At 46.1% G+C, this 27134-nt stretch overlaps 1 protein-coding gene across 2 annotated transcripts in view; it reads right to left on the minus strand.

Moving 5' to 3' along the window:
• The window catches only part of CEP135 (centrosomal protein 135), a 435470-nt gene that overhangs the window by 213482 nt on the left and 194854 nt on the right, over positions 1 to 27134 (minus strand). For both annotated transcript variants that reach the window (XM_029587343.1, XM_029587336.1), the window contains exon 11: positions 4291 to 4514. In XM_029587343.1, coding sequence (XP_029443203.1) covers positions 4291 to 4514 — 224 coding nt within the window. The remainder of the gene's footprint in view (positions 1 to 4290; positions 4515 to 27134) is intronic.

Genomic DNA, 27134 nt, shown 5'->3' on the forward strand with positions numbered 1-27134 from the left:
TGGATAGTGGAATAACTTCAAAGAGAAGAATGGGCTCCTACTCTTGAATAAGCAGCCTATTGGAGTGAGTGGTACTAGAGAACATACTGGGTCCAGAGTATCCAAACAGAAACCCTTTGGCAGAAACCTTGAAGGGGTGAGACCTTTGGTAATTGCATCAATGATATTGGCATTGTTTGCACTGAAGGGACACTAGTGCTGCGTGCTATGTATCGATGGGCTGTGAATCACAGAGCCAATGTACCATGCATCGTCAGAACTAATGCATTCTGTTAAAGTGGCATTGAGATGCATCGATAGGGCTTGGGCTCCGTGCATCAATGACACACATACATTATGTTTGGAGGATTTTTGCTTTTTCAATGTTGGTTGATCAACGGTCCCACAGACTTGATGCTGTTTCTTCCTCGACACAGGCCACTCAATAGCATTTGACCTCTAGGTTTCGGCCTGACATGATGGGAGAGTTTGAGGAGCTCCTGCTCAACTTTTTTCCTTAAGAGGCAGATGATGCCGCACTGTGGAAGGACAGACTGCGACTCCTAAGAGATTTACGCAATTCCTCCATCTTACATGCCTTGAAACATTGGGTGCGAGGGGACATCCATCTGCAGGCATAGCAATTTACCTGGTCATGGTCCCAACTATGACAACGATAGCACAACTTGTGCCCATGTGTAAGGTATGTTACCTTGCCACAAATGCAGTTCATAAATCTGCTTGTGGTAGGTTTCTTTTTCCTGGACATCTTGAGAAGGCAGATTTTCCTTTTTTTTTTTTTTTTTTAAATAGCGCTGCAGAAGCAGCAAGACAACTTAAAGGTAAACAGACTGAAGAATATCTAGTAACTAGTTGAGAATTCTGAGAAAAAGGTCTGGAGAGTGAGTACACATCTGTGCTGTGCTCAGACCAAAAAAAATGACTGAGAAGGCTCACAAGGCAACACCCCTATGGGAACTCCTGCACATGATTAACAGAAATATGGCAGAATCCTGCAAAGAATGGCAGTTACTACCATAAGAAAATTGCTGGGCAGACTGCATGGACCATTTGGCCTTTTTCTGCCACCTGGCACAATTTAAAACCTCCCTACATCTATATAGTGACAAACTTAACATGACAAAACGAGACTTCTATGCCAACAAAATACACCAATTCCAATACAACCCTAAAGTACTATATGATTACGTTAACTCACTCACCAAGACGGCTGCCCCCGACATCCCTGACGTAGTAGCCAAATCCAAATGTGAAGATCTAGCCACCTTCTTCCAAACCAAAGTAGACAAGTTACTTTCAAAGTTCACCCCTTGTGCCAGTCCCATCAACATTGTCGAACCCGATTTCATCAATACAAAGACCTGCAACAATACCACTGTTCTCTCCTCCCTAGATTGCACCTCAACATTAGAAATAGAAACCTTTATCAAGAAAGCCAAACCTTCCACTCACCCATCTGACACCATACCCACAAAACATCTCCTCACAATACCCAATATTATTGCCAAACCATTAACAAATATCATTAACCTCTCCATTAACTTGGGACAGGTACCTCTCCCCTTGAAACAGGCTATTGTCAAACCCATCCTAAAGAAACCCAAACTTGACCCCATTGATCTAGCCAACTATCGCCCTATTTCCAATCTTCCATTTATTGCTAAACTCCTTGAAAAAACTGTTAACAAGCAACTCACAGAATACCTTGAAGACAATCACATCCTTGCCCCCGCACAATACGGCTTTCGGAATTCTCATAGTACTGAGACTCTTCTACTCTCCCTAACAGACCACATTATTAAAGGATTTGAGAAAGGACAATCATACATACTTGTCTTCCTTGACATCTCCTCCGCATTTGACACCGTCAGCCATCCCATTCTCCTACAGCGGTTGACTGAAATAGGCATTACAGGTGTTGCCCTCAACTGGTTCAATTCTTATCTCAGCAATAGAGATTACAAAATTCAGCTAGGCAATCATGTTTCCAAGGCTATCCCCCTTAATCAAGGTGTCCCTCAAGGTTCATCCCTCTTCAATATTTACATCCTACCCCTCTGTCACTTCCTATCCAGCCTAAATCTCCCACACTACATATATGCTGACGATGTTCAGCTCCTCATACCCATCACTGACTCTATTTCTAAAACCATGGATTTCTGGAACGATACTCTCCAATCCATAAACAATCTCCTTTCTTCCATCCACCTAGCTCTCAACACTACTAAAACTGAAATCATGCTCATCTCACCCCTTAACCACTCGATCCTTCCCCCTCTTTCACAGTTCCAATTTGCTCAACAAGTCCGTGATCTGGGTATCATTCTCGATGGGCACTTCACACTGAAGAAATTTATCAACAACATACTAAAAGATGGCTTCTTTAAACTTCATACACTAAAAAAACTAAAACCCTTACTACACCCCCCCCGATTTCCAAACAGTGCTCCAAACCACCATCTTCGCCAAAACAGACTACTGCAACTCCCTTCTCCTTGGCCTTCCTAACAACGCCATTCACCCCATTCAAATTTTACAAAACACAACAGCCCGAATCTTGACCAACTTACGCAGACACGACCATATTACACCTGTTCTAAAAGATCTACATTGGCTCCCAATAGCTTCCCGTATACAATATAAGACTCTCTCTCTCATCCACAAGGCTCTTTACAATCCTGAAATGAACTGGTTTAATGAATCCTTCCGCTTACACCAGTCTAATAAGCCTACTAGACACGCACATCTCGCAACTATGCCCATCCCTTCCCCTAAACTCTACAAACTAACATCTATCAGAGCCCGTGCCATATCGATAGCCGGGCCGACCCTTTGGAACACAATGCCAGTTGAACTACGGCAAGAGGAATGCATCAAATCGTTCAAGCGGAAGCTCAAGACCTGGCTCTTCACCAAGGCATACACCTAATTTCTCCCAATTCCACCCAATAAAAAGCAGCCAGATCCAGACCAAGCCCAGAAGAAACTGGAGCTGGTCCCAAAGAACTGCCCTCACGAGCGGAGGAGCCAGTCAAGGGAGAACCAAGATCTGGCGTCTCCCCAGTCAAGGCTTTGACCAACCCATCATCAGAATGGGAAGTGCCAGGCTTAGCAAAATCCGAGGAAGACAACTCTCCCTGAGCGTCTGAGCAGCACTTTCACAGGTTAGAAACCAGGTCAGGCAGAGAAGTCCTAATATGACAGGCAACACAAATAGGAAGATGATTAGGCTTCTTACTTACCGGCGCCATCGCTGTGGGAAATGTGCGTCAGAATGGCTCGTGCTCAAAAATGAAATATTCCCAAAAATGAAGCGTCTAAAAGAAAGCCCGGCAAGGTGCATGACAACCTGTTCACCAAGTTAAGTACATAAAATTTGTCCGTGTCCAAAAACCAAGCGCACAATGCATGCACAGAGCCAACACAATGCACACATCGACTGCCTATAGAGGGCAGCAGAACACGCACAAGAGCGAGTGAAAACAACCACCGTGGCCTACCACACGGCGTGCAAGAAGCAAGCGTACGTGTGGGGCTTAGCCCACAGGGGGCCACAACTCGCCAGGCTGCCCAGTTCCCCAACCCCAACGGGAGTGGGAATGAACGTTAGTGCGCCATGCTTACAACAGAGACCTGAGCTCAGCACTTACTGGCTGAGTACAGAGATGGTCTCTGGCTGCAGGGGGAGACTGCACCTGTCGTCACTGCCACGCTCGGCTTCCTGCACCTGCTGCCTTTCAGCTGAACTAGCAGCTAAGTCCACGCCAGGAAACCCAGCTACCAGACCAAGGCACATCTCTGAGGGGCCATGACACTTGCTTCAGGAATTCTCAAATGGGAGAGGGATCTTTAGGTATCACCGCAGGAGAGCGGGGCTTTCTTTTCCTGAATTTAGAATTTCAAATTTCTCCTTTTAAAAAGCTCTAAGCAATCCCCACAGGGAGATGCATGTCCATCATCTGCTGGAGACAGAGAATACTGACAGGCTGGGGTCACTGCAGGGTTATATATACACACTGTGATGTCAGCTTGCGCCTTCTCCATCTGCTGGCAGGGAAGCATAAACCCACTGGTCCTGAGTACATCTGTCTACACGCTAGGAAAATAGATATTTTAAATAAATACTTATCATGCAAGAAGAAAAAGGAGACAAATCGATATAAAAACAAAACAGGTATAGAAATATATATATATATACATACACATATATATATATACATACACACACACTAAAAACTATAAATGCACTCAAGTCTTACTTTATACATTCTCTTCCTCAGAATCCGTTACCTTTTCTGGAGTGACATAGGATGGGCTAGTTTCCTGCCTAGAATCATTTAATGGGCTAGATCTTCGCCTGAATGTTCTTTCAACATTTTCTAATTCCCTCTTGTAATAATCCCTTTCTTCTTCCAAGCTCTTCACAAATGTATCTAGTCGAGATGGTGATCTATCTCCACGCAAAATACCATATTGTGTTCTCATCTTCTCCACTTCAAGCACAAGATCTCGTTCTGCAGAGCAAATCAAACACACATAATAAGAACGGGGTCTAAAAGTAATGTATTCAATAATTTAATATCCAAAGATGAAAATCCATTAAAATATATGCCAATTCAAAACTAATAATTTATGTCAAGGCTAGACCATATCTCATGTGGATGCCAACCCCACATATCATCAAATGTGGTTGATAATTTACGCATCAAGGTATAATCATAGGTCTGCCAATCTTGTATGTTTTTTTCATATGGAAATAAAAACTTCTCTCTTCTCTGGTGCCAATGAATTTCTTTAAAGGAGGTTTAAATCATTTGTACATGTCGGCACTGGCTAATATGTGGGATTGGCATCCACACGAGATATGATAGTAATAATTTGTCAAGGCTAAACTATTGATTTGGCATATATTTGAGTGGATTTTTATCTTTGGTTATTAGTTTTTTATGCTCCAGAGATTTTTATTTTTTGGTGTTCAATAATTTAATTTTCATTTCCAGAACTCATATCTAATGCTAAACAAAGCAGAATACATTAATTAAAAATACCCAAGCTATAACATAAAACATTCCTAATAAGACATACTACAGAAACCACAACCAACAAAAAGGCATATCTCAGACTATATAAACTGTATGTATATACATCTCACAATATAGAATACATCTAATCAAAATAATTATGGCAATATTAACTGTTAAGAAAAATTTAATTATCTTTTTGTTCTCTAGCAAGATATAATCTGGTCATGTGGACATTTTCTAAAAGCTAACAGTTGAAATTTTAAAGCTTTTGACATGGCTGCCAAGCAAGCATGAAATTGCCAACTGCCATCAACACTATCCAAACCTAATTTCCTTTTTAGTCAAGGGTTAAAGAAAAAGCCCTCTGGGACAGGGAAATATCTATTGTACCTGAATGTAACTTTATCATAAAATGGTTAATAAAATCTTAGTAAATACAATGAAATAAATAATTCCAATGAAATATTGTGAGCTAGGGAGTGCAACTGGAGGGACTTTCCTCCCGCTGGAGAGAACTATGGCCAGAGAGGGACTGCTCCAAGCCTAAACACCTGAAACTACTTTCTTCATGGAGCGAGTTGAGCCACGCCCCCTGTGACGTCATCGGACTGGGACTGGAACTGGTTAAAGCCAGCTGCCAGCACACTGCCTAATGGGTGCGCTCCTTGCTGCTCTCCAGTTACCAGCGGAGATTGTGCCTATTGAAGATACATGGGCAGGAAAAGGAAAATTAAGCTATTTCCTTTGATTCCAACCTCTGAGGTGGTTAGGGAGCCTATGGACAGTCATAATTCATAGAATGAATGATGATTCCTTAAACCCTAACCCAGAAGTATCTTTTTCCTCGGGCTCAATACAGAGTCCCAGCCACCATTCATCACCTCGGAGTCAAGACTCTAGATCCGATAAAGATTTAAATGTTTTAAGTGTTTCCTTAATTGATTCAATTCTTCAAAATAAGGAAATGGCCGCAGCAGAGGTAGGTTTGGATACTTCTCCAGCTGCAGCAGTCTCTGACGGAATAATGGAAGCTTCTAATATAGAAATACCTGATTTAAACAATGTGACCTTGCTTGATGTTTGGAAGTCAGTGAATAGTATGCAAAAATTATTAGCTCAGGCTATGATTTAATTTGGGTCTTTTAATAATGAGACTAAAAACTCGCTTCAAGATCATGCAACTCGATTAATTAGTTTGGAAAGTAATTACATGGTTGTAAACTCACAAGTTTCAAATTTACAAGCAGCTAATACAGCATTTGTTAAAGATGGTTTAGTAATGTCAAGATAGCTAGAGAGCTTAGAAAATGTAATAAGAACAAAAAGTCTTTGTTTCTTAAACTTTCCAATTACTAGATTATTGTCAGCAACAGAGTTGCTACGGAAATATCTGGGTGAGGTTTTACAAATTTCCTCAAGTAAAGAAATAGTGCTAACCAAGATATTTTATGTTCCTAGATCAAAAATTAGTTCTTTGGGTCCTGAGGTTGGCGTAGATATGATACAGGGAGGTAGCCTGAATTTTTTTTTAGAAGCATCAATGGATGATATTCCAACAAGGGCTACCCTCTTAGTAACTTTTAACAGCGAGATAGATAATTTAATTCTACGAAGATATTTTAAACACAAGGATTTTCTTTTTTGTGGAAAGAAAATCCAGATTTTTCCAGAAGTGGCTAAACCCACCCAGATGAAAAGAAAACAATTTCTAGTATTAAAAGACAGGGTTTTGTCATTAGGTGCATTATTTCTACTTAAATTTCCATGCAAGTGTTGCATAACTTTAAACGGAAATAAAATTTATCTTCTATGATCCCCTACATTTAGAAACTTTTCTTCTTGACAAAGAGTTGAAATCTGAGTGATTTAGAGAACTGCTGAGGAACTGATGTAAAGAATAGATAAAAAAAAATTGTCTCTGATTTGAAACATTTTGTTTTTTCTCTCATTGTTTTGTGCACCACGCCCCATTTTTAATGAGGGCTAGAGAAAAGGTAGTGGATTGATAATCCAATATTATGTTGGTTGTTTTTCTTTATACTTTGTGTAATCCTTATTTCATGTATTTTATTGATGTAAAAATTGATAAAATCTCAAAGAATAAAAAAAAAAAAAAGTTGTGAGCTAAAACACAAACAAAAAACTGCAAGACCAAAAGGGGAGATGGATGGGTTATGTGAATTCAGTGAACTGCCTCAATAATAATTTCAGGTAAACTAATCAATTTTCTCTAGTAGCTGTAATGGATCCACACATATGAGTTCTACCAAAGTTAGAATGTCTATCAGAGTTCAAGGCCCATGAACATCTGGGGATGAAAAGACTGGGATGGAAAGGCATTGAACATTAAGTAAAAACAAGTAAAAAGACACTAAAAATACAGCCAAATAAATTAAAATCAAGGCCAGGTAAACATGACATGTGGGCAGAAATTCAGAAAGCTCCTTGAACATTACAAGTAATGGTCCTAAGAGATTAACTGTTAAACTACACAGTAAAGGGGTGATTTTTCAAATATCATATGTACTTTGCACCTGCTTTTTATGCAGGAGACCGAGGGAGTGTAAAATAGTGCACATACATTTCAAAATACCATGTATGGATAACTTTAAACATACTTTTGGGAACACTTATTTTCAACCTGCTAAAAATATGTGCACTGTGGAAGCCCACATGTATTTTTAGACAAAGGAGGGCAATTTTCAGCCAGGTCAATTTTCCTAAATAAATTGCTATTTACCTGAGTAAATGGCTTTGAAAACAGTCTTCTAAAGCAGCGGTTCTCAACCAGTATGTCCCAAAGCACACACAGGCGTGTTGCTACACTTCCCGGTCCCCTGCTGGCCCAGAGCTCCCCCTGCCCCAGCAAAATAGGAATTCATTCTCCGCCCGGGCGGAATGCAGCAGGAGAGCTGGAATCAGCGGCACCTGCATGGTCTCTTCTTCTCCCCCCCCTCCCCCCCCCCACACACACAAACTCTTACGCCCCTGGATTTTCTCATACACACTCATGCTCTCACTGACTCCCTCACATACACACACACACCTAGGGTAAGCTCCCAATCATTCTCACTCACACACACACACTGACCCCCCCAGGCAGGATCCCATTCATTTTCACACCACTCCCTCACCATCCCCCCAGGCATGCACACATTCATTCTCACACATACAAACCCCAGGAAGACACCCATTCATTCTCATACACAGACACACCCTTAGGCAGGCACCCATGCATTCACACACATACACCCCCAGGCAGGCACCCATGCATTCACACACATACACCCCCAGGCAGACTCTCATTCATACACATGCACACACTAAAGGCAGACCCCCCTCTTTTTCTTTTGCCAGCAACCTTGGAACCTCTCTCATTCCTCTGCTGCCACATGGCTATTGGGGAGGTGCTGATTGCTGCTACTGGCACTGAAGCCCATTCTGCTGCCTCCTCTGTGCAGGCCCCATGGGTTTCCACTTCCTCCATGTTGATCTCGTACATTGTGAGATCTGCATAGAGAAAGTGCTACTCTTGCACATTCCCAAAGATTACATGTGCCAATCACTAAAAAGTAATTTATTTTTTTTTTACCTTTGCTGTCTGATCTTAGTTTTCTAATCGGTTGGTCACAGGCTTTTGTTCCACCTTCCCTTTATTTTTTTTTTACCAATTCCTTTTATATTGTATTTTTTTCTATTTCTTTTCTCTCCATCTATCTTCTTCCCTCAAACACACGCACACAATCTCTCAACTCATCTCATACACACACACACACACACACACACACACACAATCTCTCAACTCATCTCATACACACACAGACACAATCTCTCAACTCATCTCATACACACACACACACACACACACACACAATCTCTCAACTCATCTCATACACACACACACAATCTCTCAACTCATCTCATACACGCACTCTACAGGCCCTCAGCCTCTCTCTTGCCTCTGGGCCGCCTCTTCACGGGTCGCCGCAGGATGGGCTCTGCAGCGGCCCTGATCTTCTTGGGCCGCCCGCAAAATGGGATCCGTGGCGGCGGCCCTGTTACCGGGCCTCCTCCTCTTCTCAGCCCGCTGCGACTTGGGATTCGTGGATGACAAACGCTGCTTCTCTTCTGCACATGGCTGATGCTCCTCCTCCTCCTTCCTGCCCGCGCGGCTCTGGCAACGTTTTCTTCCGGGGCCGTGCAGGCAGAAGGTGGAGGAGCACCTGCAGATTTGGATGCAACCTTTTTCTTCGGGCCATGGCGACATGAGCACTAGCACGGCCCTGCCGATCTTCCTGCTGTGTGTCTGGCGCACAGCACAGCGGTAGTTCACTGCTCAGCCGCAAGTGGGATGAGGTCCACTGGTGGCCGCATTGGCTCCCCCTGACCTCCCCTCGGTATACCACTGCTCTGTGCCCCCTAATGCTCGGCGCCCTAGGCCCAGGCCTAGTTCACCGCCCTAGTGCTTCCACCGGCCCTGGCGATTCTACAATTAGGCAGACACCATGTCCGCTTCTGCGGATCCCCCATTGAGACTGCGCAGACCTCACAGAGCCGCGACTCTGGCACAGGACCGGCCCACACCTTCATTCATTAAGAAAGAAGGAGGGTCGGTCCTGTGCCAGAGCCGCGCCACCACGGGGTCTGCAGTGAAGTACTTTTTTTTCCTTAAGAATAGGCCAGGCGAACCTACAACAAATTTGCTCGGTCGCTGGAAATCTTGCTTTTGCTGCGAGGAAGTGAAGTTGGTGTTGCGTCCGTCAGGCTCAGACTACTTCGCCCGACATGCCTCACCTCTCAGCTTTCTCCACCAGCCTCGGGAGTATGGCGTCCATGGCATCTCCCTGCCGCACCCTCCGGCTTCCCTGGAGTGGCTCTGGCGCGGCGCTCGGCCATCTTGACCCGAGGTTTCCTAGGGCGCACGCGCGTTCCTACCTTTGTAGCAGTGTTGGCGCGAGCCTCGGGGGCGTTCCCCTCGAATGACGTCACTGCTTCCGCATATTTAAGGTTGCCCATTTGCTGACTCTTGCCGAGTTAGCAAAGGATCGGTATGTCCCAGTCTGAAGTTACTCTGCCGCTTCTATCCACTGGAAGCTATCTTCACCCTTCGGGGTTCTCTAACCTTGGTACCCACTCCTCGGGGGCCCTCTGCTTATTTACAGGTGCCTATCCTCTTACAGATACCCGCTCCTCGAGGGCCTGTGTGTCTATCCTATTTATTTATTGCTTCTGTTATACCCTTGTTTTATGTAAACCGATCCGATATGGTTTATTTACTATGAAGGTCGGTATAAAAAAGTGTTAAATAAATAAATAAATAAATAAATATCCTGGTACCTGCTCCATTCTTCAACCTGCTGGAAATCCATCTATCAGCTACAGAGAGTGAGTACAACTTCTACCAGTCTGTCTCTCCTCAGTTCCTCGCTACCTCTTTGCATCAGGCCCTACACCACACTTATCCTCTCTACTACTCATTGGGATTCTCTCTATTCAGCTATGGGAGTGTGTTTAACATCTGCCAGTCTGTCTCTCCTACAGTGCCTTATTGGATATCTGCATCGGGGCCTTATACCACCATTGTGGGACGGGTCTCCCTCGCCAAGGATTACAGACTGCTACCAGCTAACCTGCTCTCTACTGCCACCTCTGGTGGTCATCCTAGCTGTACAATAAAATAAACTCTCGGTGTTTGTGCTATTGAGTCTAGCCTGGTGCAGTCTCTCTACAGAGCTCCTCCCCGTAGGAGATAACATCACTGTTGCCCCTAACAATCCACCAAACACCTCGATATCATAACAGTTGGTGATGTCACTTGCTCCGCCCCCTCACGTGCACCGGGCTTGCTCGACACACTGGCACTAAAGTGTCGCGACACACACTTTGGAAAGCTCCAAGTTACACAATGTTAGGTTCCATATCAGGAGAACCACTCAGGAAAAGGATCTGAGGTCATAGTGGACAACACTTTGAAAACTTCAGTTCTGTGTGCAGAAGCAATAAAAACGGCAAGAGAATGTTAGGAATTATTAGAAAAGGAATAGAGAATAAAATGGAGACTATCAATGTCATTGCATCACTCCATGAGGAGGCTGTACCTGAAGTACTGTGTTATAGTTCTGGTTGCTGCATCTCAAAATAAATAAATGTTATATTGGAAAAGGTAAAGAGAAGGGTGACCAAAATGTTAAAGGGGATGGAATGGTTCCCCATGAGGAAAGGCTGAAGAGGTTTAGCTTGGAGAAGAGATGGCTGAGGGGGGGGGAGGGGGGTGGGGAAATGATAGTGGTCTAATTAAATAATGAGTGGAATAGAACTGGTAAATTTAATAGTCTACTCTTTCAAAAAATATAAAGACAAGGGGATACTCCATGAAGTTAGTAAGTAGCACATTCAAAACATATCAACAATTCTTTTTCACTCAAGGCACAATTAAGTTCTGGAATTCATTGATGAGGGATGTGGTTATGACAATTAGCATAGCTGTATTTAAAAAGGTGTTGAACAAGTTCCTGGAGAATTCCATAAATTGTTCTTAACCAATCTTAGGGAATAGCCATGACTTATCACCACATAATAGCAACATGGGATCTATTTGCTATCTGTGATCTTTCCAGGTACTTGTAAACTAGACTGGCCAGTGTTGGAATCAGGATACTGAGCTTGGACTCTTGGTTTGACACAGTATAGCAATTCTTATGTTCTTATGAAGTAGGCCCCATTGACTTCACTGTAAAAGAAAATGGGGCCAGGACCGGGCTTCATTGTCAAAGCCTACATCAAGACTCAGGCTCAGGGCTGAGGTACAAGTCTAGGGCCTAGGCCAATGCTGGGTACAGTCACCAAAGCTTAGGACCAGGGCTGGTTCCTATAGTTGAAGCCCAGGCCTGATGCCAGGGCCTGACCAGACAGGGTCTCATCATCAAGGACCAGGGCTAGGCCAAGGGACACTGACCTGGCCAAGGCTGGGTCCTGTTACCCAGGACTAGAGGCCCAGATCAGGCTTTCCACAGTCTTCTTTTTTTATTTTTATTTCTGTCCTCTTCAAAATGATACAAACACTGAAAACCATTCACCTTTTTTGAAAATATTTTAATCTTTTTTCTTATTATACTTTATATCTTGTTTTTCATTATCTATATGTCCTCAACTTTGTACACAAGGATGGTTACTTTTAAACAGGCATGTGGGCACAAATCTGCATGCGTTTGACAGCTCGCTCCAAGGGACACAGTTATTTATAATATATGCACGTATATGTATGTATGGTATAAAATAGGCTGAATGCACACACATGTGCGCACAATTAAAAATAGGTGCACACCTATGCACTCAAATGCCGCATAAACCACATTAAGTGGGGGATTTTAGTAGACATGCACAGTTTGTTCCCAGTTCACCCAGGTAAGGGATAGGATTTCCTAACCCCCCTAGTTAAGTTTTGTTTAAGTTGACAAATGTTTTGTTAATTGCACTTTTGAAGAAGAATAAGACACCCCTGTCTCATCAACTCATGTGCTCTTTGTATATCAAACGAAAATGCCAAACTGTTAACTAAGTTACACAGTTACTATGTAAAGAATAGATACTGTTGTCATAATTATTTCATGTGATGTCCTGTAAACTGATGTGATATGCCAGATCGAATGTCTGTATAAAAAACAAACCAATAAATAAATAAATAGTTAAATAGCCTCCCTTTTAGCCTGTTAACACCAACTTTTAACACACTGCTCACCTGTTTTTTTTTTACTTACATGCCATCTATAGTAGAAGTAAAGTTATACAGCATGTGCCTATGCATGTAAGGATTTACGTGCTGGTTTCATTGAGAAATCTAGGAATGCCCATGCCCTGGCCCAGACCATGCCCCTTTGAGAAAGCAGAGTTGCTTACCTGTAACAGGTGTTCTCACAGGACAGTAGGATGTTAGTCCTCACATATGGGTGACATCATCAGGATGGAGCCCAATCACGGAACACTTTTGTCAAAGTTTCTAGAACTTTGACTGGCACCTACTGGGCATGCCCAGCAATGCACCTACCCTGCATCCAGCAGGGTCCCCCTTCAGTCTTGTCTTATAGTAAAATGTAGGTGCGAAAAATAAAATAAGAAAATGTAAATGAACCCAACTTCGCGGGGTGGTGGGCGGGTTTCGTGAGGACTACCATCTTGCTGTCCTGTGAGAACACGTTACAGGTAAGCAACTCTGCTTTCTCACAGGACAAGCAGGATGGTAGTCCTCACATATGGGTGAGTACCGAGCTGAGGATGCCTGAGCAAAGCACCAAATGCACCCAAAGACGTGCAACAGGCACAACAACAGGGGTGGAAATTTGGTTAGGAGGGCATCCTAAACCCTGAACGGGTCGGTGGAAGGATGTTGAGAAGTTAAACTGAAAACAAGTTGCGTAGAATGGACTGGCCAAAGATGGAATCCTGTGTGCCAGCCTTAATTAAGCAATAATGGGCTGCGAAAGTATGGAGAGAACTCCAGGTAGCAGCCTTACAAATATCAGCAAGCGGCACCGAACGGAGGTGCACTACTGATATCGCCATGGCCCTGAGTATGCTTTTACCCGGTCTTGTAGCGGAATGCCTGCTTGCTGGTAGAAAAAAGAAATGCATTCCGTCAACCAGGAGGAGAGGGTCTGCTTTCCCACAGGATTTCCCAATTTGATGGTATCAAAAGAAACGAACAATTGAGTGGATTTCCTGTGGGCCGACGTGTGGTCCAGATAGAAAGCTAGAGCACGTTTGCAGTTCAAAGAATGCAGAGCCTGTTCTCCTGGGTTTGAATGGGGCCTGGGAAAAAAGGTAGGTAAGATAATAGATTGGTTACTATGAAATTCCGACACTACCTTCGGCAAAAGTTTAGGGTGAGTGCGGAGCACTACCCTGTCATGCAGAATTTTAGTGTAAGGCGGGTAGTTAACTAATGCCTGTGATTCACTAACTCTGCGAGCGGACGTGATCGCAAGAAGAAAAACTACCTTCCAGGTGAGATAGCGGAGATCACAGGAGTGGAGAGGCTCAACGAAGGTTTCATGAGCCGTCCCAAAACCACATTAAGGTCCCAAGCAGGGGCAGGAGGGTGCAGTGAAGGTTTTCAATGGAGCAAGCCTCTCATGAAAAGTGATACTAAGGGTTGTGTTGAAATGGAGATATCTCCTATACCCTTATGGTATGCAGACACTGCACTAACATGCACTCTGATAGAGGACGATTTTATGCCTAACTGACAGGTGCCAGAGATAGTCTAGAAACCTCACAGTGGAGCAAGTGAAGGGATATATGGACATGGAAGTGCACCAGACCGTAAACCTCTTCCATTTAGAGCGATAACACCTTCTCGTTGAAGGCTTTCATGAAGCCACCAGGACTCGAGATATCGACTTGGAAAGGTTAAGAGGTTGGAGTAATAACCTTTCAACATCCAGGCCGTCAGAGAGAGCCTGGAGATTGGAGTGATGCAGGTACCCTTCGTTCTGAGTTATTAGAAGGGGATCCTTCCCCAGAGGAATGTGCTGGCGTAATGATAGGTCCTGGAGGATTGGAAACTACACCTAGCATGGCCAGTGGGGAGCTATCAGGATCATTAATCCCTTGTCCTGCCGGAGCTTCACAAGAGTCTTTGAAATGAGAGGAAGTGGAGGGTACGCATAAAAGAGACCACTGGCCCAGGAGAGGGCGAAGGCATCTCTTGGTTGCGAGTGGTGACTGCGAAGGAGAGAGCAGAAGTTGTCTATTTTGTGGTTATGGACAGACGCAAAGAGGTCTATGCGAGGGTAACCCCAGCGTTGGAATATCATGTCCGCTATCGTGGGGTTGAGACCACTCGTGTGGATGGAAAGTGCGACTCAGCTTGTCTGCCAAAAGATTGTCCACTCCCGGTAAGTAGGTTGCTTTGAGGTACATCGAGCGGGAAAGGGCCCATGCCCATATCTGTGCAGCTTCCTGACACAGGATGTAGGAGCCCATTCCCCCTTGTTTGTTGATGTACCTCCTCGCAACCTGATTGTCTGTTTGAATCAGGATGGCTTTGTTTGATAGGCAATCCTGAAAAGCCTTGAGGGCATATCTGATCGCCTGAAGCTCCAGGAAATTTATCTGGTGTTTGGCTTCCTCTGGAGACTAGGTTCCCTGAGTCTGCAGGTCGCTTACATGTGCACACCACCCGAGGTTGGATGCGTCTTAAGGTAATTTGAGGTTCTGGAGCCTGAAATGGAAGGCCTTGAATGAGATTGGAGTGGTGTATCCACTAGGCTAGTGACAGACTGAGCTGTTTGATAACCTGGATAATGCTGGACATTGGCTGACAAGCTTGAATACACTGGTATTTTAAGGTCCACTGCATCACTCTCATGGCTAGGCGAGCCAACGGAGTGACATGCACAGAGGACGCCATGTGACCCAGCAGTATGAGGAATTGACGAGCAGTTGAAGGTACTCGAGTCTGTAGGTGATGCGCCAGAGATGCTATGGTGAAAGCACGATCCTGGGAGAGGAAGGCTTTCGCCTGTACAGTGTTTAGGTCGGCCCCTATAAAGGATAGGGTTGGGATGGAACTATCTTGGATTTGGGATAGTTGATTAGAAACCCTAAGGAGATCAGGGTGTGGATAGTGACACGCAGGGAGGCTAGTGCGCCCTGCTAAGTCTGAGCCCTTATCAACCAATCGTTGAGATAAGGGTAGACAAGCACACCTAATTCCTGAGGAAGGCTGTGACCACCTCCTGGCACTTGGTGAATACTCGTGGAGCGGATGCTAGGCCGAATGGTAGTACACAGTACTGAAGTGACGAGGGCCGACCAGGAATCGCAGGTACTTGCAATGAGATGGAGTAATTGAGATGTGTGTGTAAGCGTCTTGGAGATCTAGAGAGCATAGCCAATCTCCTCTTTGTAGAAGAGGAAGTAGAGAGCCCAAGGTTACCATTTTGAATTTTCTCTCTGCAAAAATGTGTTTAGGGCGCAGGGGTGCAGTATCTGGCGTAAGCCACCTGACCTTTTTGGTTATTAGAAAATACCGGGAATAAAACCTTGCCCCTGCTGGGAGAGGGGCACTGGTTCTATTGCTCGGGATTTGAGGAGGGATGAGACCTCCTGTTCGAGCAAGGGAGAGTGGTCGGTCGTCCCCCACGTCAGCAGAGGTGGAGAGTCCGCTGGAAGAGTTAGGAAATTTAGGTAGTAACTCTGAGTGACTACTACACGTACCCACTGGTCTGTGGTGACTATGTCAAACACTGTTGAAGTGGCAGAGCCAACCGCAGACCGGTATAGATGGAAGAGGAGGTTGGCTTACACTCTTCTCTAGGAAGGAGTCAAAACCCTGACGCTGGTCCTGGCTGAGACTTTTGAGACAGAGTCTGCCTGGATTGACGACCATTTTGGTAAGGTCTGGAAGGGCGTCCTCTAGAAACCGGAGGATAAAATTTCCTTGGCTTGTAGGCCGGCCGCTTAGAGTCACGCTTGAATGTTCTCTTAGGGGCGGAAGGAAACTCAGACGGCACAGAAGAAAGCTGGAGCAGCGTTTGATGGTGGTCCTTTAACTGCTCCATGGTCTCTCGGATCTTTTCCCCGAAGAGATTATCACCCACACAGGGTAGATCTGTTAACCTGTCTTGGACTTTTGGTCTTAAGTCCGAGGTTTTGAGCCAGGCCCATCTTCTTGCACTAATCCCCGCTGCAGACACTCCAAGGCAGTGTCAAGGATATCATACGCAGCACGGACCTCGTGCTTTCCAGCATCCAGACCTTTTTGAGTCAGAGTATGAAGATGAGCCTGGAGTTGCTCTGGTAAAGAATCAGAGAAATCCTGGATCCTCTTAAAAAGGTCTCTGTTATACTGGGTCATGTATAACTGGTAAGAGGCAATGCGAGATATGAGCATTGAGTCATGGAAGACATGACTGCCAAAAGCATCCAGAGATTTTTGTTCTTTTTCCTGGAGATATGGAGGAATGAGGTTTTGAATGTCGTGCCTTCTTCTGGGCTGATTCAACAACAGAGTGATGATCCAACTGTGACATTTGGAACCCAGGAGCTGACTGCACAAGATAGGTGGCATCTGTCTTGCGGTTGACAGGTGGAACCGAACATGGGTTTTTCCAGTTTCTCTTCAGGAGATCAAGCAGGATTTCATGAATAGGTATAGCCATGATTTCCTTAGGAGCATCTACAAATTGGGGTACTTCCAGCATCTTGTGCCTAGAGTCCTCTTCTGTCTGAAGTTGAAAAGGGATGGTTTCAGACATTTCCTTGATGAAATTAATAAGACAGATCTTCTGGTGGAGAATTTCTTTCATCTGGGGGAGAGGGCTCTGATGGTAGATCATCTGTATCTTGGGACGAATCATTGGTCCAAGGATCATAGGGCTGATCTCCAGCACCTAGTGGGTCTCCAGCAGCGAGAAATGGTGCTAATCCTGAAGGACCAGGCCTGGGCATCGACAGGTCCGGTGACATCGATGGACGAGTCGGTAGCAAAATCCCAGATGGTGGAATGGGTATCTGTGTTTCCTCATCATCCGATAATGGAATCGGTGTGGAAGGCACCAGACCTACCAGTGCTCTCGGTTCCATCAGTGAAAGGGCCCCCATCAACGCATACAGTCTACCCAGTAGTGGTGCAAGTGCTACAGGAATCGGATCGGTGACTGGCTTGGGGACCGGTACCGGCATCGATGGATGTTGGAAGCTCTGAAGTTCTTTACCGATGGCTTCTTAGATCATCCGATCCAATTCCTCGTGGAAGCCTGGGACGGGAACTCCGGCACCAGAGTAGGAGGCAGCACTGGTGGATCCCGGCACCACTGAAGGAGGGGAACGCCTCGGTGACCCAGTCACAAAAGAGGATTGGACCTTTTCTGGACGGGGCTCCTTTGTCGGTGGCTCTGCAGACGTCGATGCCAAGGGCTTGCCTGGATCGGCGGACTGAGCCTTGCGATGACGGTGTCGATATTTTTCACGATGATCTCCTCGGTCCTTTTCTTGAGGAAGTAAGGAGGGAATCGGCACCTTTGGAATAGTCGATGCCGGTCGAGCAGCAGCAGTGTCCCAGTGCTGTGGAGAGGTCGATGTCAGCTTCGACTTCGTTCGAGCCGGTATCGATAGAGTCGGGGTTTTTGACTGAAAGAGAATGGTGAGATTACTTACCTGTAGTAAGTAATCTCACCATCACCAATCTCACCATGAGTCCATCTGCCTACTTACTGTAGGCAGATGGACTCATTACAAATCGGTATAGTGTGCTCATGCTAGCAGTTGGAGATGGATCTGACGTCAGCACGTGGTACATATACCCCTGCAGGAAGTGCAGACGCTCAGTAATCTTCCTTGCAAAAGCTGTATGGATATATGTGTGACTGACCGATTGATTAACTGAACATGATTAACCTGACCGATTGATAGTAGCTGGAGACTGCCAGTGTTCTCAACCGGAGGGCGTCGACACCCGGCAGGGTGGATGCCCTATGTAAGGAAACATGGCTTACTTCGAAATGGTGAATCCCCATATATATCGGCAGCCGGGCGGGATGCTGAGTCCATCTGCCTACACTAAGGAAAAACGAGATTATCAGGTAAGCAATCTCACCATTTCCTAGCATGTAGCAGATGGACTCATTACAAATGGGATGTACAAAAGCTTCTCCCGGACTGGGTGGGAGGTTGCCCGAGGTCCGTTTAGGATTGCCCTCGCAAATGCTGAGTCCTCCCTGGCCTGGACGTCCAGATGGTAGAATCTGGAGAAGGTATGGATGGAGGACCACGTTGCCGCTTTACATATCTCTGCAGGCGACAGCATCCTAGTTTCTGCCCAGGAGGCCGCTTGTGCTCTGGTAGAGTGAGCCTTGACTCGTAGAGGTGGTGGTTTTCCCGCTTCTATGTAGGCCGCTTTGATAACTTCTTTGATCCAGCGAGCAATAGTCGTTCGTGAGGCCGCTTCTCCTTGCCGCTTCCCACTGTGAAGGACGAACAGGTGGTCCGTCTTTCGTACTATTTCAGACATCTCCAGGTATCTGGACAGCAGTCTGCCGATGTCGAGATGACGCAGTATTCGACCTGCTTCCAATTTCTTCAACCCTTCCATGGTTGGCAAGGATATGGTTTGGTTGAGGTGGAAGTGTGAGACTACTTTGGGTAAGAAGGAAGGAACCGTGCGAAGATGGATAGCCCCTGGGGTGATCCTGAGAAACGGATCGCGGCAGGACAGCGCTTGTAGATCTGAGATGCGGCGTGCTGAGCATACGGCCAACAAGAACACCATCTTCAAGGTTAATAACCAGAGGGATGTCCTCGGAGGGGTCTGAAGGTGGGTCCCGCAAGGAAGTCCAAAACTAGGTTGAGGTTCCACAGGGGCACTGGCTATTTCAGTGGCGGGCGAATGTGTTTGACTCCTTTCAGGAAACGTGAAATGTCTGGGTGTGTGGCAATGCTGTTGCCGTCACACCTGGGGCCGTAGCAGGATAGTGCTGCCACCTGAACCTTGATTGAATTGAGGGACAGACCCTTCTGAAGCCCATCTTGCAGGAAATCCAAAATGATGGGGATTTTAGTGGCATGTGCGTTGGTGCTGCGAGTTTCGCACCAGGCTTCAAATACTCTCCAGATCCGTACGTAAGTTAGTGATGTGGAGAACTCGCGTGCTCGGAGGAGTGTATCTATTACCGCCCCCGAGTATCCCCTTTTCCTCAGTCGAGCCCTCTCAATGGCCAGACCGTAAGAGAGAATGGAGCTAGATTCTCGTGGAGGATGGGACCTTGTCTCAGCAGGTCCCTGTGAGGGGGCAGGGGTAAGGGATCCCCTGCCAGCAGTCTTCTCATGTCTGCGTACCAGGGTCTTCTTGGCCAGTCCGGGGCCACCAGAAGAACTAGGCCTCTGAGTCGCTGAATCTTGTGTATAATGGCGCCCAGCAGGGGCCATGGGGGGGAAGGCATATAGCAGGATCCCCTGAGGCCATGGTTGCACCAGGGCGTCAATCCCGTGGGAAAGAGGATCTCATCTGCGACTGAAATATCTGGGTACTTGAGCGTTGGACCTGTCCGCTAGTAGGTCCATGCCCGGAGTCCCCCACTGATCCACAGTCATCTGGAAGGCCGTGGGTGACAGTTGCCATTCCCCCGGGTTTAGGCTTTCTCTGTTGAGGAAGCCTGCCGTGGTGTTGTCCTTCCCGGCGATGTGGACGGCGGAGATGTCCTGGAGATTTGCTTCCGCCCAAACCATCAGGAGGGCTATTTCTAGGGATACCTGTCGGCTTCTGGTTCCGACCTGTCGGTTGATGTATGCCACCGTGGTGGCATTGTCCGACATCACTCTGACTGCCTTGTTTCGAAGTCTGTGCGCAAATCTCAGGCAGGCTAACCTGACTGCCCGTGCCTCTAGTCTGTTGATGTTCCACTCAGACTCTTCTTTGCTCCACCGCCCTTGGGCGGATAGCTCTTCGCAGTGTGCTCCCCAGCCGCTCAGGCTGGCATCTGTAGTGAGTAGGGTCCAGGTTAGGGAGGACATTTTGACCCCCGGCTCGTGTGGCCGGGTTGCAGCCACCACCGTAACTGATTCCGTACTCTGGCCGGTAGAGGGAGACGCACGGTGTAGTTCTGTAATCGTGGGCTCCACCGAGATAGGAGGGCGCGTTGTAACGGTCTCATATGAGCCCGTGCCCCCATGGTACTACTTCCAGAGTGGACGCCATTAGGCCGAGGACCTGTAGATAATCCCAAGCTGTGGGCCGGGAGGTGCTCAGCAGAGCCTGCAAACGATTCCGGAGTTTTGATCTCCTCTTGGAGGTCAGGCTGACTTTGTCTCCCTGGGTGTCGAATCAGACTCCTAGGTATTCCAGCGACTGCGAAGGCTGTAGGGAACTCTTGTTCATGTTGACTAACCATCCTAGGCTTTCCAGAAGAGATATAACTCTGTTGGTTGCCTGGTGGCTCTCTTCCGGTGACCTTGCCCTGATCAGCCAATCGTCTAGGTAGGGATGGACGAGAATTCCTTCCTTTCTGAGGGATGCCGCCACCACTACTATTACCTTGGTAAAGGTTCGCGGTGCGGTGGCTAACCCGAAGGGTAACGCCCGGAACTGAAAGTATTGTTTCAGGACTTTGAAGCGCAAGTAGCGCTGGTGATCCCGATGGATTGGGATATGCAGGTAGGCCTTTGACAGATCCAGGGATGTGAGATACTCCCCTGACTGTACTGCGCTTCGGACTGACCACAGAGTTTCCATGCGAAATCTTGGGACCCTCAAGTGCCGGTTGACTGACTTGAGGTCCAGGACAGGTCTGAAGGTGCCCCCCTTCTTGGGTACAATGAAATAAATGGAATAATGCCCAGAATTTATCTCCCATGCAGGCACTGGGATTATGGCTTTTAGGGACAGGAGCCTCCGCAAGGTAGCTTCCAGTGCCGCCCTCTTGAAGGGTGGACAAGGAGATTCCACAAACTTGTCCGGAGGGGGATGAAGGAAGTCCAGGTAATACCCCTCTCGGATGATGGCGAGGACCCACTGGTCTGAAGTAATCTCGACCCATCTGCGGTAGAATAGGGTTAGCCTGCACCCTATGGCTTCGTCCCCCAGATGGGTTGGCTGATTCTCATTGTGGGGTGCGACCGGGACCCGAACCCGAGCTGGTTCCCCTCTTGTTGTGCCTGATCCGAAAGGTCTGGTTCCTGGTCTGAGAACGAGGTGCTAGGTAGTGAGTCCTGTAGGGGTTGAAGCGTTGAGAGCCTCTACCTCAGTGGAAACACTGAGAGGAGAGGATCACCTTGCTGGTGGCTGAAAGGAATCAGTAAGTTTTTGCTTGGGACATTGACATTGACTTTTTTAAAAGTATTGGGGCAAAGTTAACTATTTGGGAATATTATTTAGTGTGTTTGTGTGTTTGTGCCTTTAATAGTCAGTCAGTGAATAAAACAAGTTAGACTGTTTGCATTTTTAAATAGTCAGTCAATAAGGTAGCAGTAGGTAGGCAGTGAATACACAAGTTAGACTGTTTGTATTTTTAGTCAGTCAATAAGGTAGCAGTAGGTTGGCAGTGAATAAACAAACAAGTTAGACTGTTTGTATTTAGTCAGTCAATAAGGTAGCAGTAGGTAGTGTGTTTATTTTTTAAAAGTCTGCCTGACTATTAAAGTGTCCTCCAGACTTTTAAAGAGCTAAGTGTTTTATTTAATAAATAACTGAGTGCATTGCATTGAAAAACAAAAAAAAACACAAACCCCCCCCCCCCCCCCCCCACCACCACAAAAAAGTAGCCAGAAGCTAGAAATAAGCTAGGAGCAGTATATACCAAAGTAAAAAAGTTGAATAGTTCAGCTCAGTTACTCACCTTGGAAAGGTGTTGAGGTAGTGTGATTAGGTTTGAATAGGGAACAACATTTGTTAATCAAGGGAGCTGTGAGTCACTCAGGCTGACTAACTAAAGTTAGACTGTTTGTAATTCCTAACCCACCCACCCCAAGCTCATCCCTTAATTTATAGGCAGGTGCCACTTGCACAAAAAAAAACCAAAAAAAAAACCCCATCAACAAAAACTTTATTGAGAATTCGATCAGACCCCAGTAGGCCACTACCAGACATATAGTGAATTCATTAATACATTTAAAGGAACTTAGACACATTCCTACTCCCATAGCAACCTAAAACTTAACTAGGAACTGATCAAAATTGAGATGAAGGCAGCAGTCCAGCAGCAAGAGGGGGGCTTCCCAGTCTTTTGCATCGAGTGTCACATGTATGATTTTTTACCCACCGGTGAGAAGTTGTACATGTGCATGCGATGCAAAGAGCTCCTGGCTCTCAGAGAACGAGTCCGATCTCTGGAGGCTAGAGTGGCAGACCTGGAGGAGCTGAGGGAGACAGAGAGGTATATAGATGAGACCTTCAGGGACATAGTAGTCCAGTCCCAACTTCAGACTGGCAGCCCTGGTGCTGCCTTGGAGGAAGAAGGTCTCATAATGGGAGAGCACCAACCAGATGTAGCAGGAAAGGATCCTGTAGCAAGGACCTGCTCTCTAGGTGATGCATTGTCCTTTCGCACTGAGGATATCTCCCCAAGGCCTACTGCCCAGGAGGGAAGGGTTAGGTCGGCCGTCATAGTTGGTGATTCGATTATTAGGAATGTAGATAGCTGGGTGGCGGGTGGGCATGAGGATCGCCTGGTAACATGCCTACCTGGTGCGAAGGTGGCGGACCTCACGCGTCACCTAGATAGGATTTTAGACAGTGCTGGGGAGGAGCCGGCTGTCGTGGTACACGTGGGCACCAACGACATAGGAAAATGTGGGAGGGAGGTTCTGGAAGCCAAATTTAGGCTCTTAGGTAGAAAGATTAAATCCAGAACCTCCAGGGTAGCATTCTCTGAAATGCTCCCTGTTCCACGCGCAGGTCACCAGAGGCAGGCAGAGCTCCGGAGTCTCAATGCGTGGATGAGACGATGGTGCAAGGAAGAGGGATTCAGTTTTGTTAGGAACCTTTTGGGGAAGGGGGAGTCTCTTCCGAAGGGATGGGCTCCACCTTAACCAGGGTGGAACCAGACTGCTGGCGCTAACCTTTAAAAAGGAGATAGAGCAGCTTTTAAACTAGAACAAAGGGGAAAGCAGACAGTCGCTCAGCAGCGCATGGTTCGGAGAGATGTATCTTTAAAGGATACTAATGATGCATTAGAATTAGGGCATCCCGACAGTGAGGTTCCAATAATTAGAAAAGTAGTCCAAGTGCCTGTAACTAAAAACTCACCTGAGCTAAAAAATTCTAACTTATCCCTATCAATTAAAAAGCAGAATAAAAATACAATCAAAAAACAAACTTTGAAATGTTTGTATGCTAATGCCAGAAGTCTAAGAAGTAAGATGGGAGAATTAGAATGTATAGCAGTAAATGATGACATAAACTTAATTGGCATCTCAGAGACATGGTGGAAAGAGGATAACCAATGGGACAGTGCTATACCGGGGTACAAATTATATCGCAATGACAGAGAGGAGCAGTCGGGAGGAGGTGTGGCGCTTTATGTCCGGGATGGCATAGAGTCCAACAGGATAAACATCCTGCATGAGACTAAATACAAAATTGAATCTTTATGGGTAGAAATCCCTTGTGTATCAGGGAAGACTACAGTGAGTAAGCCTCTGTCCGGTAGCTGGCTCCCGGGGTGGACTTAGTCCCTAGGGTGGCTTAGAGGCAATCGAGCATGGCGGTGAAAGTAATTCCCTCTCCCCCCGCAGCCGGAGACCGCCCGGCACAAGACCGGGAAACGCTGAGACCAGTTAAGGTAGAAAATCTTTTCTAAGTCTCCGAGGCTCGAATTGCCACACAGATTTTCCCTTCCGGCGTCTATAAAATCGGGTTGAGCATCCCCGTCCGGGCTAGACCCCGATCAGGTGCGAGGGTCCACACACGTGGAGACTTTCCGGGGGGGGGGAGTCGCCATCTTTCCCGCATGGTCATCTGCGCCATTTCCCCCCTTGATCGCCATATTGTCCGCACAACTGAGCCGTGTGCACAGCGGCGAGCCGGGCGTACAACCGACTTGTGCGCACAGCGGCGCGCGCATCTGGGCCGTGTGCACAGCGGCACGCATAAACGGCCCGAGCGCATAAATTGGTCGGTGCGCGCACATCTCGCCCAGGCACACAAAGTGGTAGCCTGCGCGTGCACCCCGCATGCACATCGCCGGCGCAACCGGAACTCACAACTAAGCCTCCCGGCACGTGCACCTACGCGCACAGACGAGTTTGAGCCACTCCACACGCACAAATCATGGCACCGCCGGCCAAGGGACAAGCCCTCTGCCCAGCCTTCTGGGAGTCTTAGTCTCTTGAACATTGTCACGAAGTCGGCGATCAATCTTTGTTGCCAACTTCACCAGTTCAGCCAGGGTCTCGGGCATCTCACGAGCTGCCAGCTCATCTTTCAAATGAGAGTTCAATCCCTCAGAGAAGACGCTCCTCAGGCATTTAGGGTCTCAATGTAATTCAGACGCCAGTATCTTGAATTCTATGGCAAAGTCTGATAAAGGTTTACTACCTTACTTCAGGTGAACCAGCGAAGATCCTGCAGTAGTATGCTGGGCAGGGTCATCAAAAACTGATCTGAACAGTTCAAGGAACCCGGCAAGATCATGTAGAATAGGATCATCGAGCTCCCACAGCGAAGAGGCCCAAGCCAATGCTCTTCCTTCCAGATAAGACAAGATGTAGGTGGCATAGGCTGTAGAAAAATGATTAGGTTGCAGAGAAAAGTGCATGCAACATTGGTTGATAAATCCCCTACATTTCCAAACTTCCTCTGAAAAGCGAGTTGGAGCAGATAGAGGTACAATGGTCTTGACCGTCACGTCTGGCGGTGTGACTTCTTTACCTGTGGTGGTTGGTGAATTCATCTGTGCGTGCAGCTGGTTAAATCTCTCCTCTCTCCTTACTCTCTTCCATCCTCCAAGTTTCAGTAACCCTCGTTCATTGTAACTCACCTCTTCTCTTAACTCTATTAGTAGCTTCCTAGCTACGATTAAGTTAATGTTTATTTACCCTTGTTCGATGTGAACCGATGTGATATGACAGGCGTCATGAATGTCGGTATAGAAAAGAATTAAATAAATAAATAAGTAAGGGGTATACTACCGTCCACCTGGTCAAGATGGTGAGATGGACAGTGAAATGCTAAGAGAAATTAGGGAAGCTAACCAAATTGGTAGTGCAGTAATAATGGGAGACTTCAATTACCCCAATATAGACTGGGTAAATGTATCATCGGGTCACGCTAGAGAGATAACGTTCCTGGATGGAATAAATGATAGCTTTATGGAGCAATTGGTTCAGGAACCAACGAGAGAGGGAGCAATTTTAGATCTAATTCTCAGTGGAGCACAGGACTTGGTGAGAGAGGTAACGGTGGTGGGGCCGCTTGGCAATAGTGATCATAATATGATCAAATTTGATTTAATGACTGGAAAAGGAACAGTGTGCAAATCCAAGGCTCTCGTGCTAAACTTTCAAAAGGGAAACTTTGATAAAATGAGAAAAATTGTTAGAAAAAAACTGAAAGGAGCAGCTACAAAAGTAAAAAATGTCCAAGAGGCGTGGTCATTGTTAAAAAATACCATTCTAGAAGCACAGTCCAGATGTATTCCACACATTAAGAAAGGTGGAAAGAAGGCAAAACGATTACCGGCATGGTTAAAAGGGGAGGTGAAAGAAGCTATTTTAGCCAAAAGATCTTCATTCAAAAATTGGAAGAAGGATCCAACAGAAGAAAATAGGATAAAGCATAAACACTGGCAAGTTAAATGTAAGACATTGATAAGACAGGCTAAGAGAGAATTTGAAAAGAAGTTGGCTGTAGAGGCAAAAACTCACAGTAAAAACTTTTTTAAATATATCCGAAGCAGAAAGCCTGTGAGGGAGTCAGTTGGACCGTTAGATGATCGAGGGGTAAAAGGGGCACTTAGAGAAGATAAGGCCATCGCGGAAAGATTAAATGATTTCTTTGCTTCGGTGTTTACTGAAGAGGATGTTGGGGAGGTACCCGTAATGGAGAAGGTTTTCATGGGTAATGATTCAGATGGACTGAATCAAATCACGGTGAACCTAGAAGATGTGGTAGGCCTGATTGACAAACTGAAGAGTAGTAAATCACCTGGACAGGATGGTATACACCCCAGAGTTCTGAAGAAACTAAAAAATGAAATTTCAGACCTATTAGTAAAAATTTGTAACTTATCATTAAAATCATCCATTGTACCTGAAGACTGGAGGATAGCAAATGTAACCCCAATATTTAAAAAGGGCTCCAGGGGCGATCCGGGAAACTACAGACCGGTTAGCCTGACTTCAGTGCCAGGAAAAATAGTGGAAAGTGTTCTAAACATCAAAATCACAGAACATATAGAAAGACATGGTTTAATGGAACAAAGTCAGCATGGCTTTACCCAGGGCAAGTCTTGCCTCACAAATCTGCTTCACTTTTTTGAAGGAGTTAATAAACATGTGGATAAAGGTGAACCGGTAGATATAGTATACTTGGATTTTCAGAAGACGTTTGACAAAGTTCCTCATGAGAGGCTTCTAGGAAAAGTAAAAAGTCATGGGATAGGTGGCGATGTCCTTTCG

The sequence above is a fragment of the Rhinatrema bivittatum genome, chromosome 1 (genome assembly GCF_901001135.1).
Source record: "Rhinatrema bivittatum chromosome 1, aRhiBiv1.1, whole genome shotgun sequence".
NCBI lineage: Eukaryota > Metazoa > Chordata > Amphibia > Gymnophiona > Rhinatrematidae > Rhinatrema > Rhinatrema bivittatum.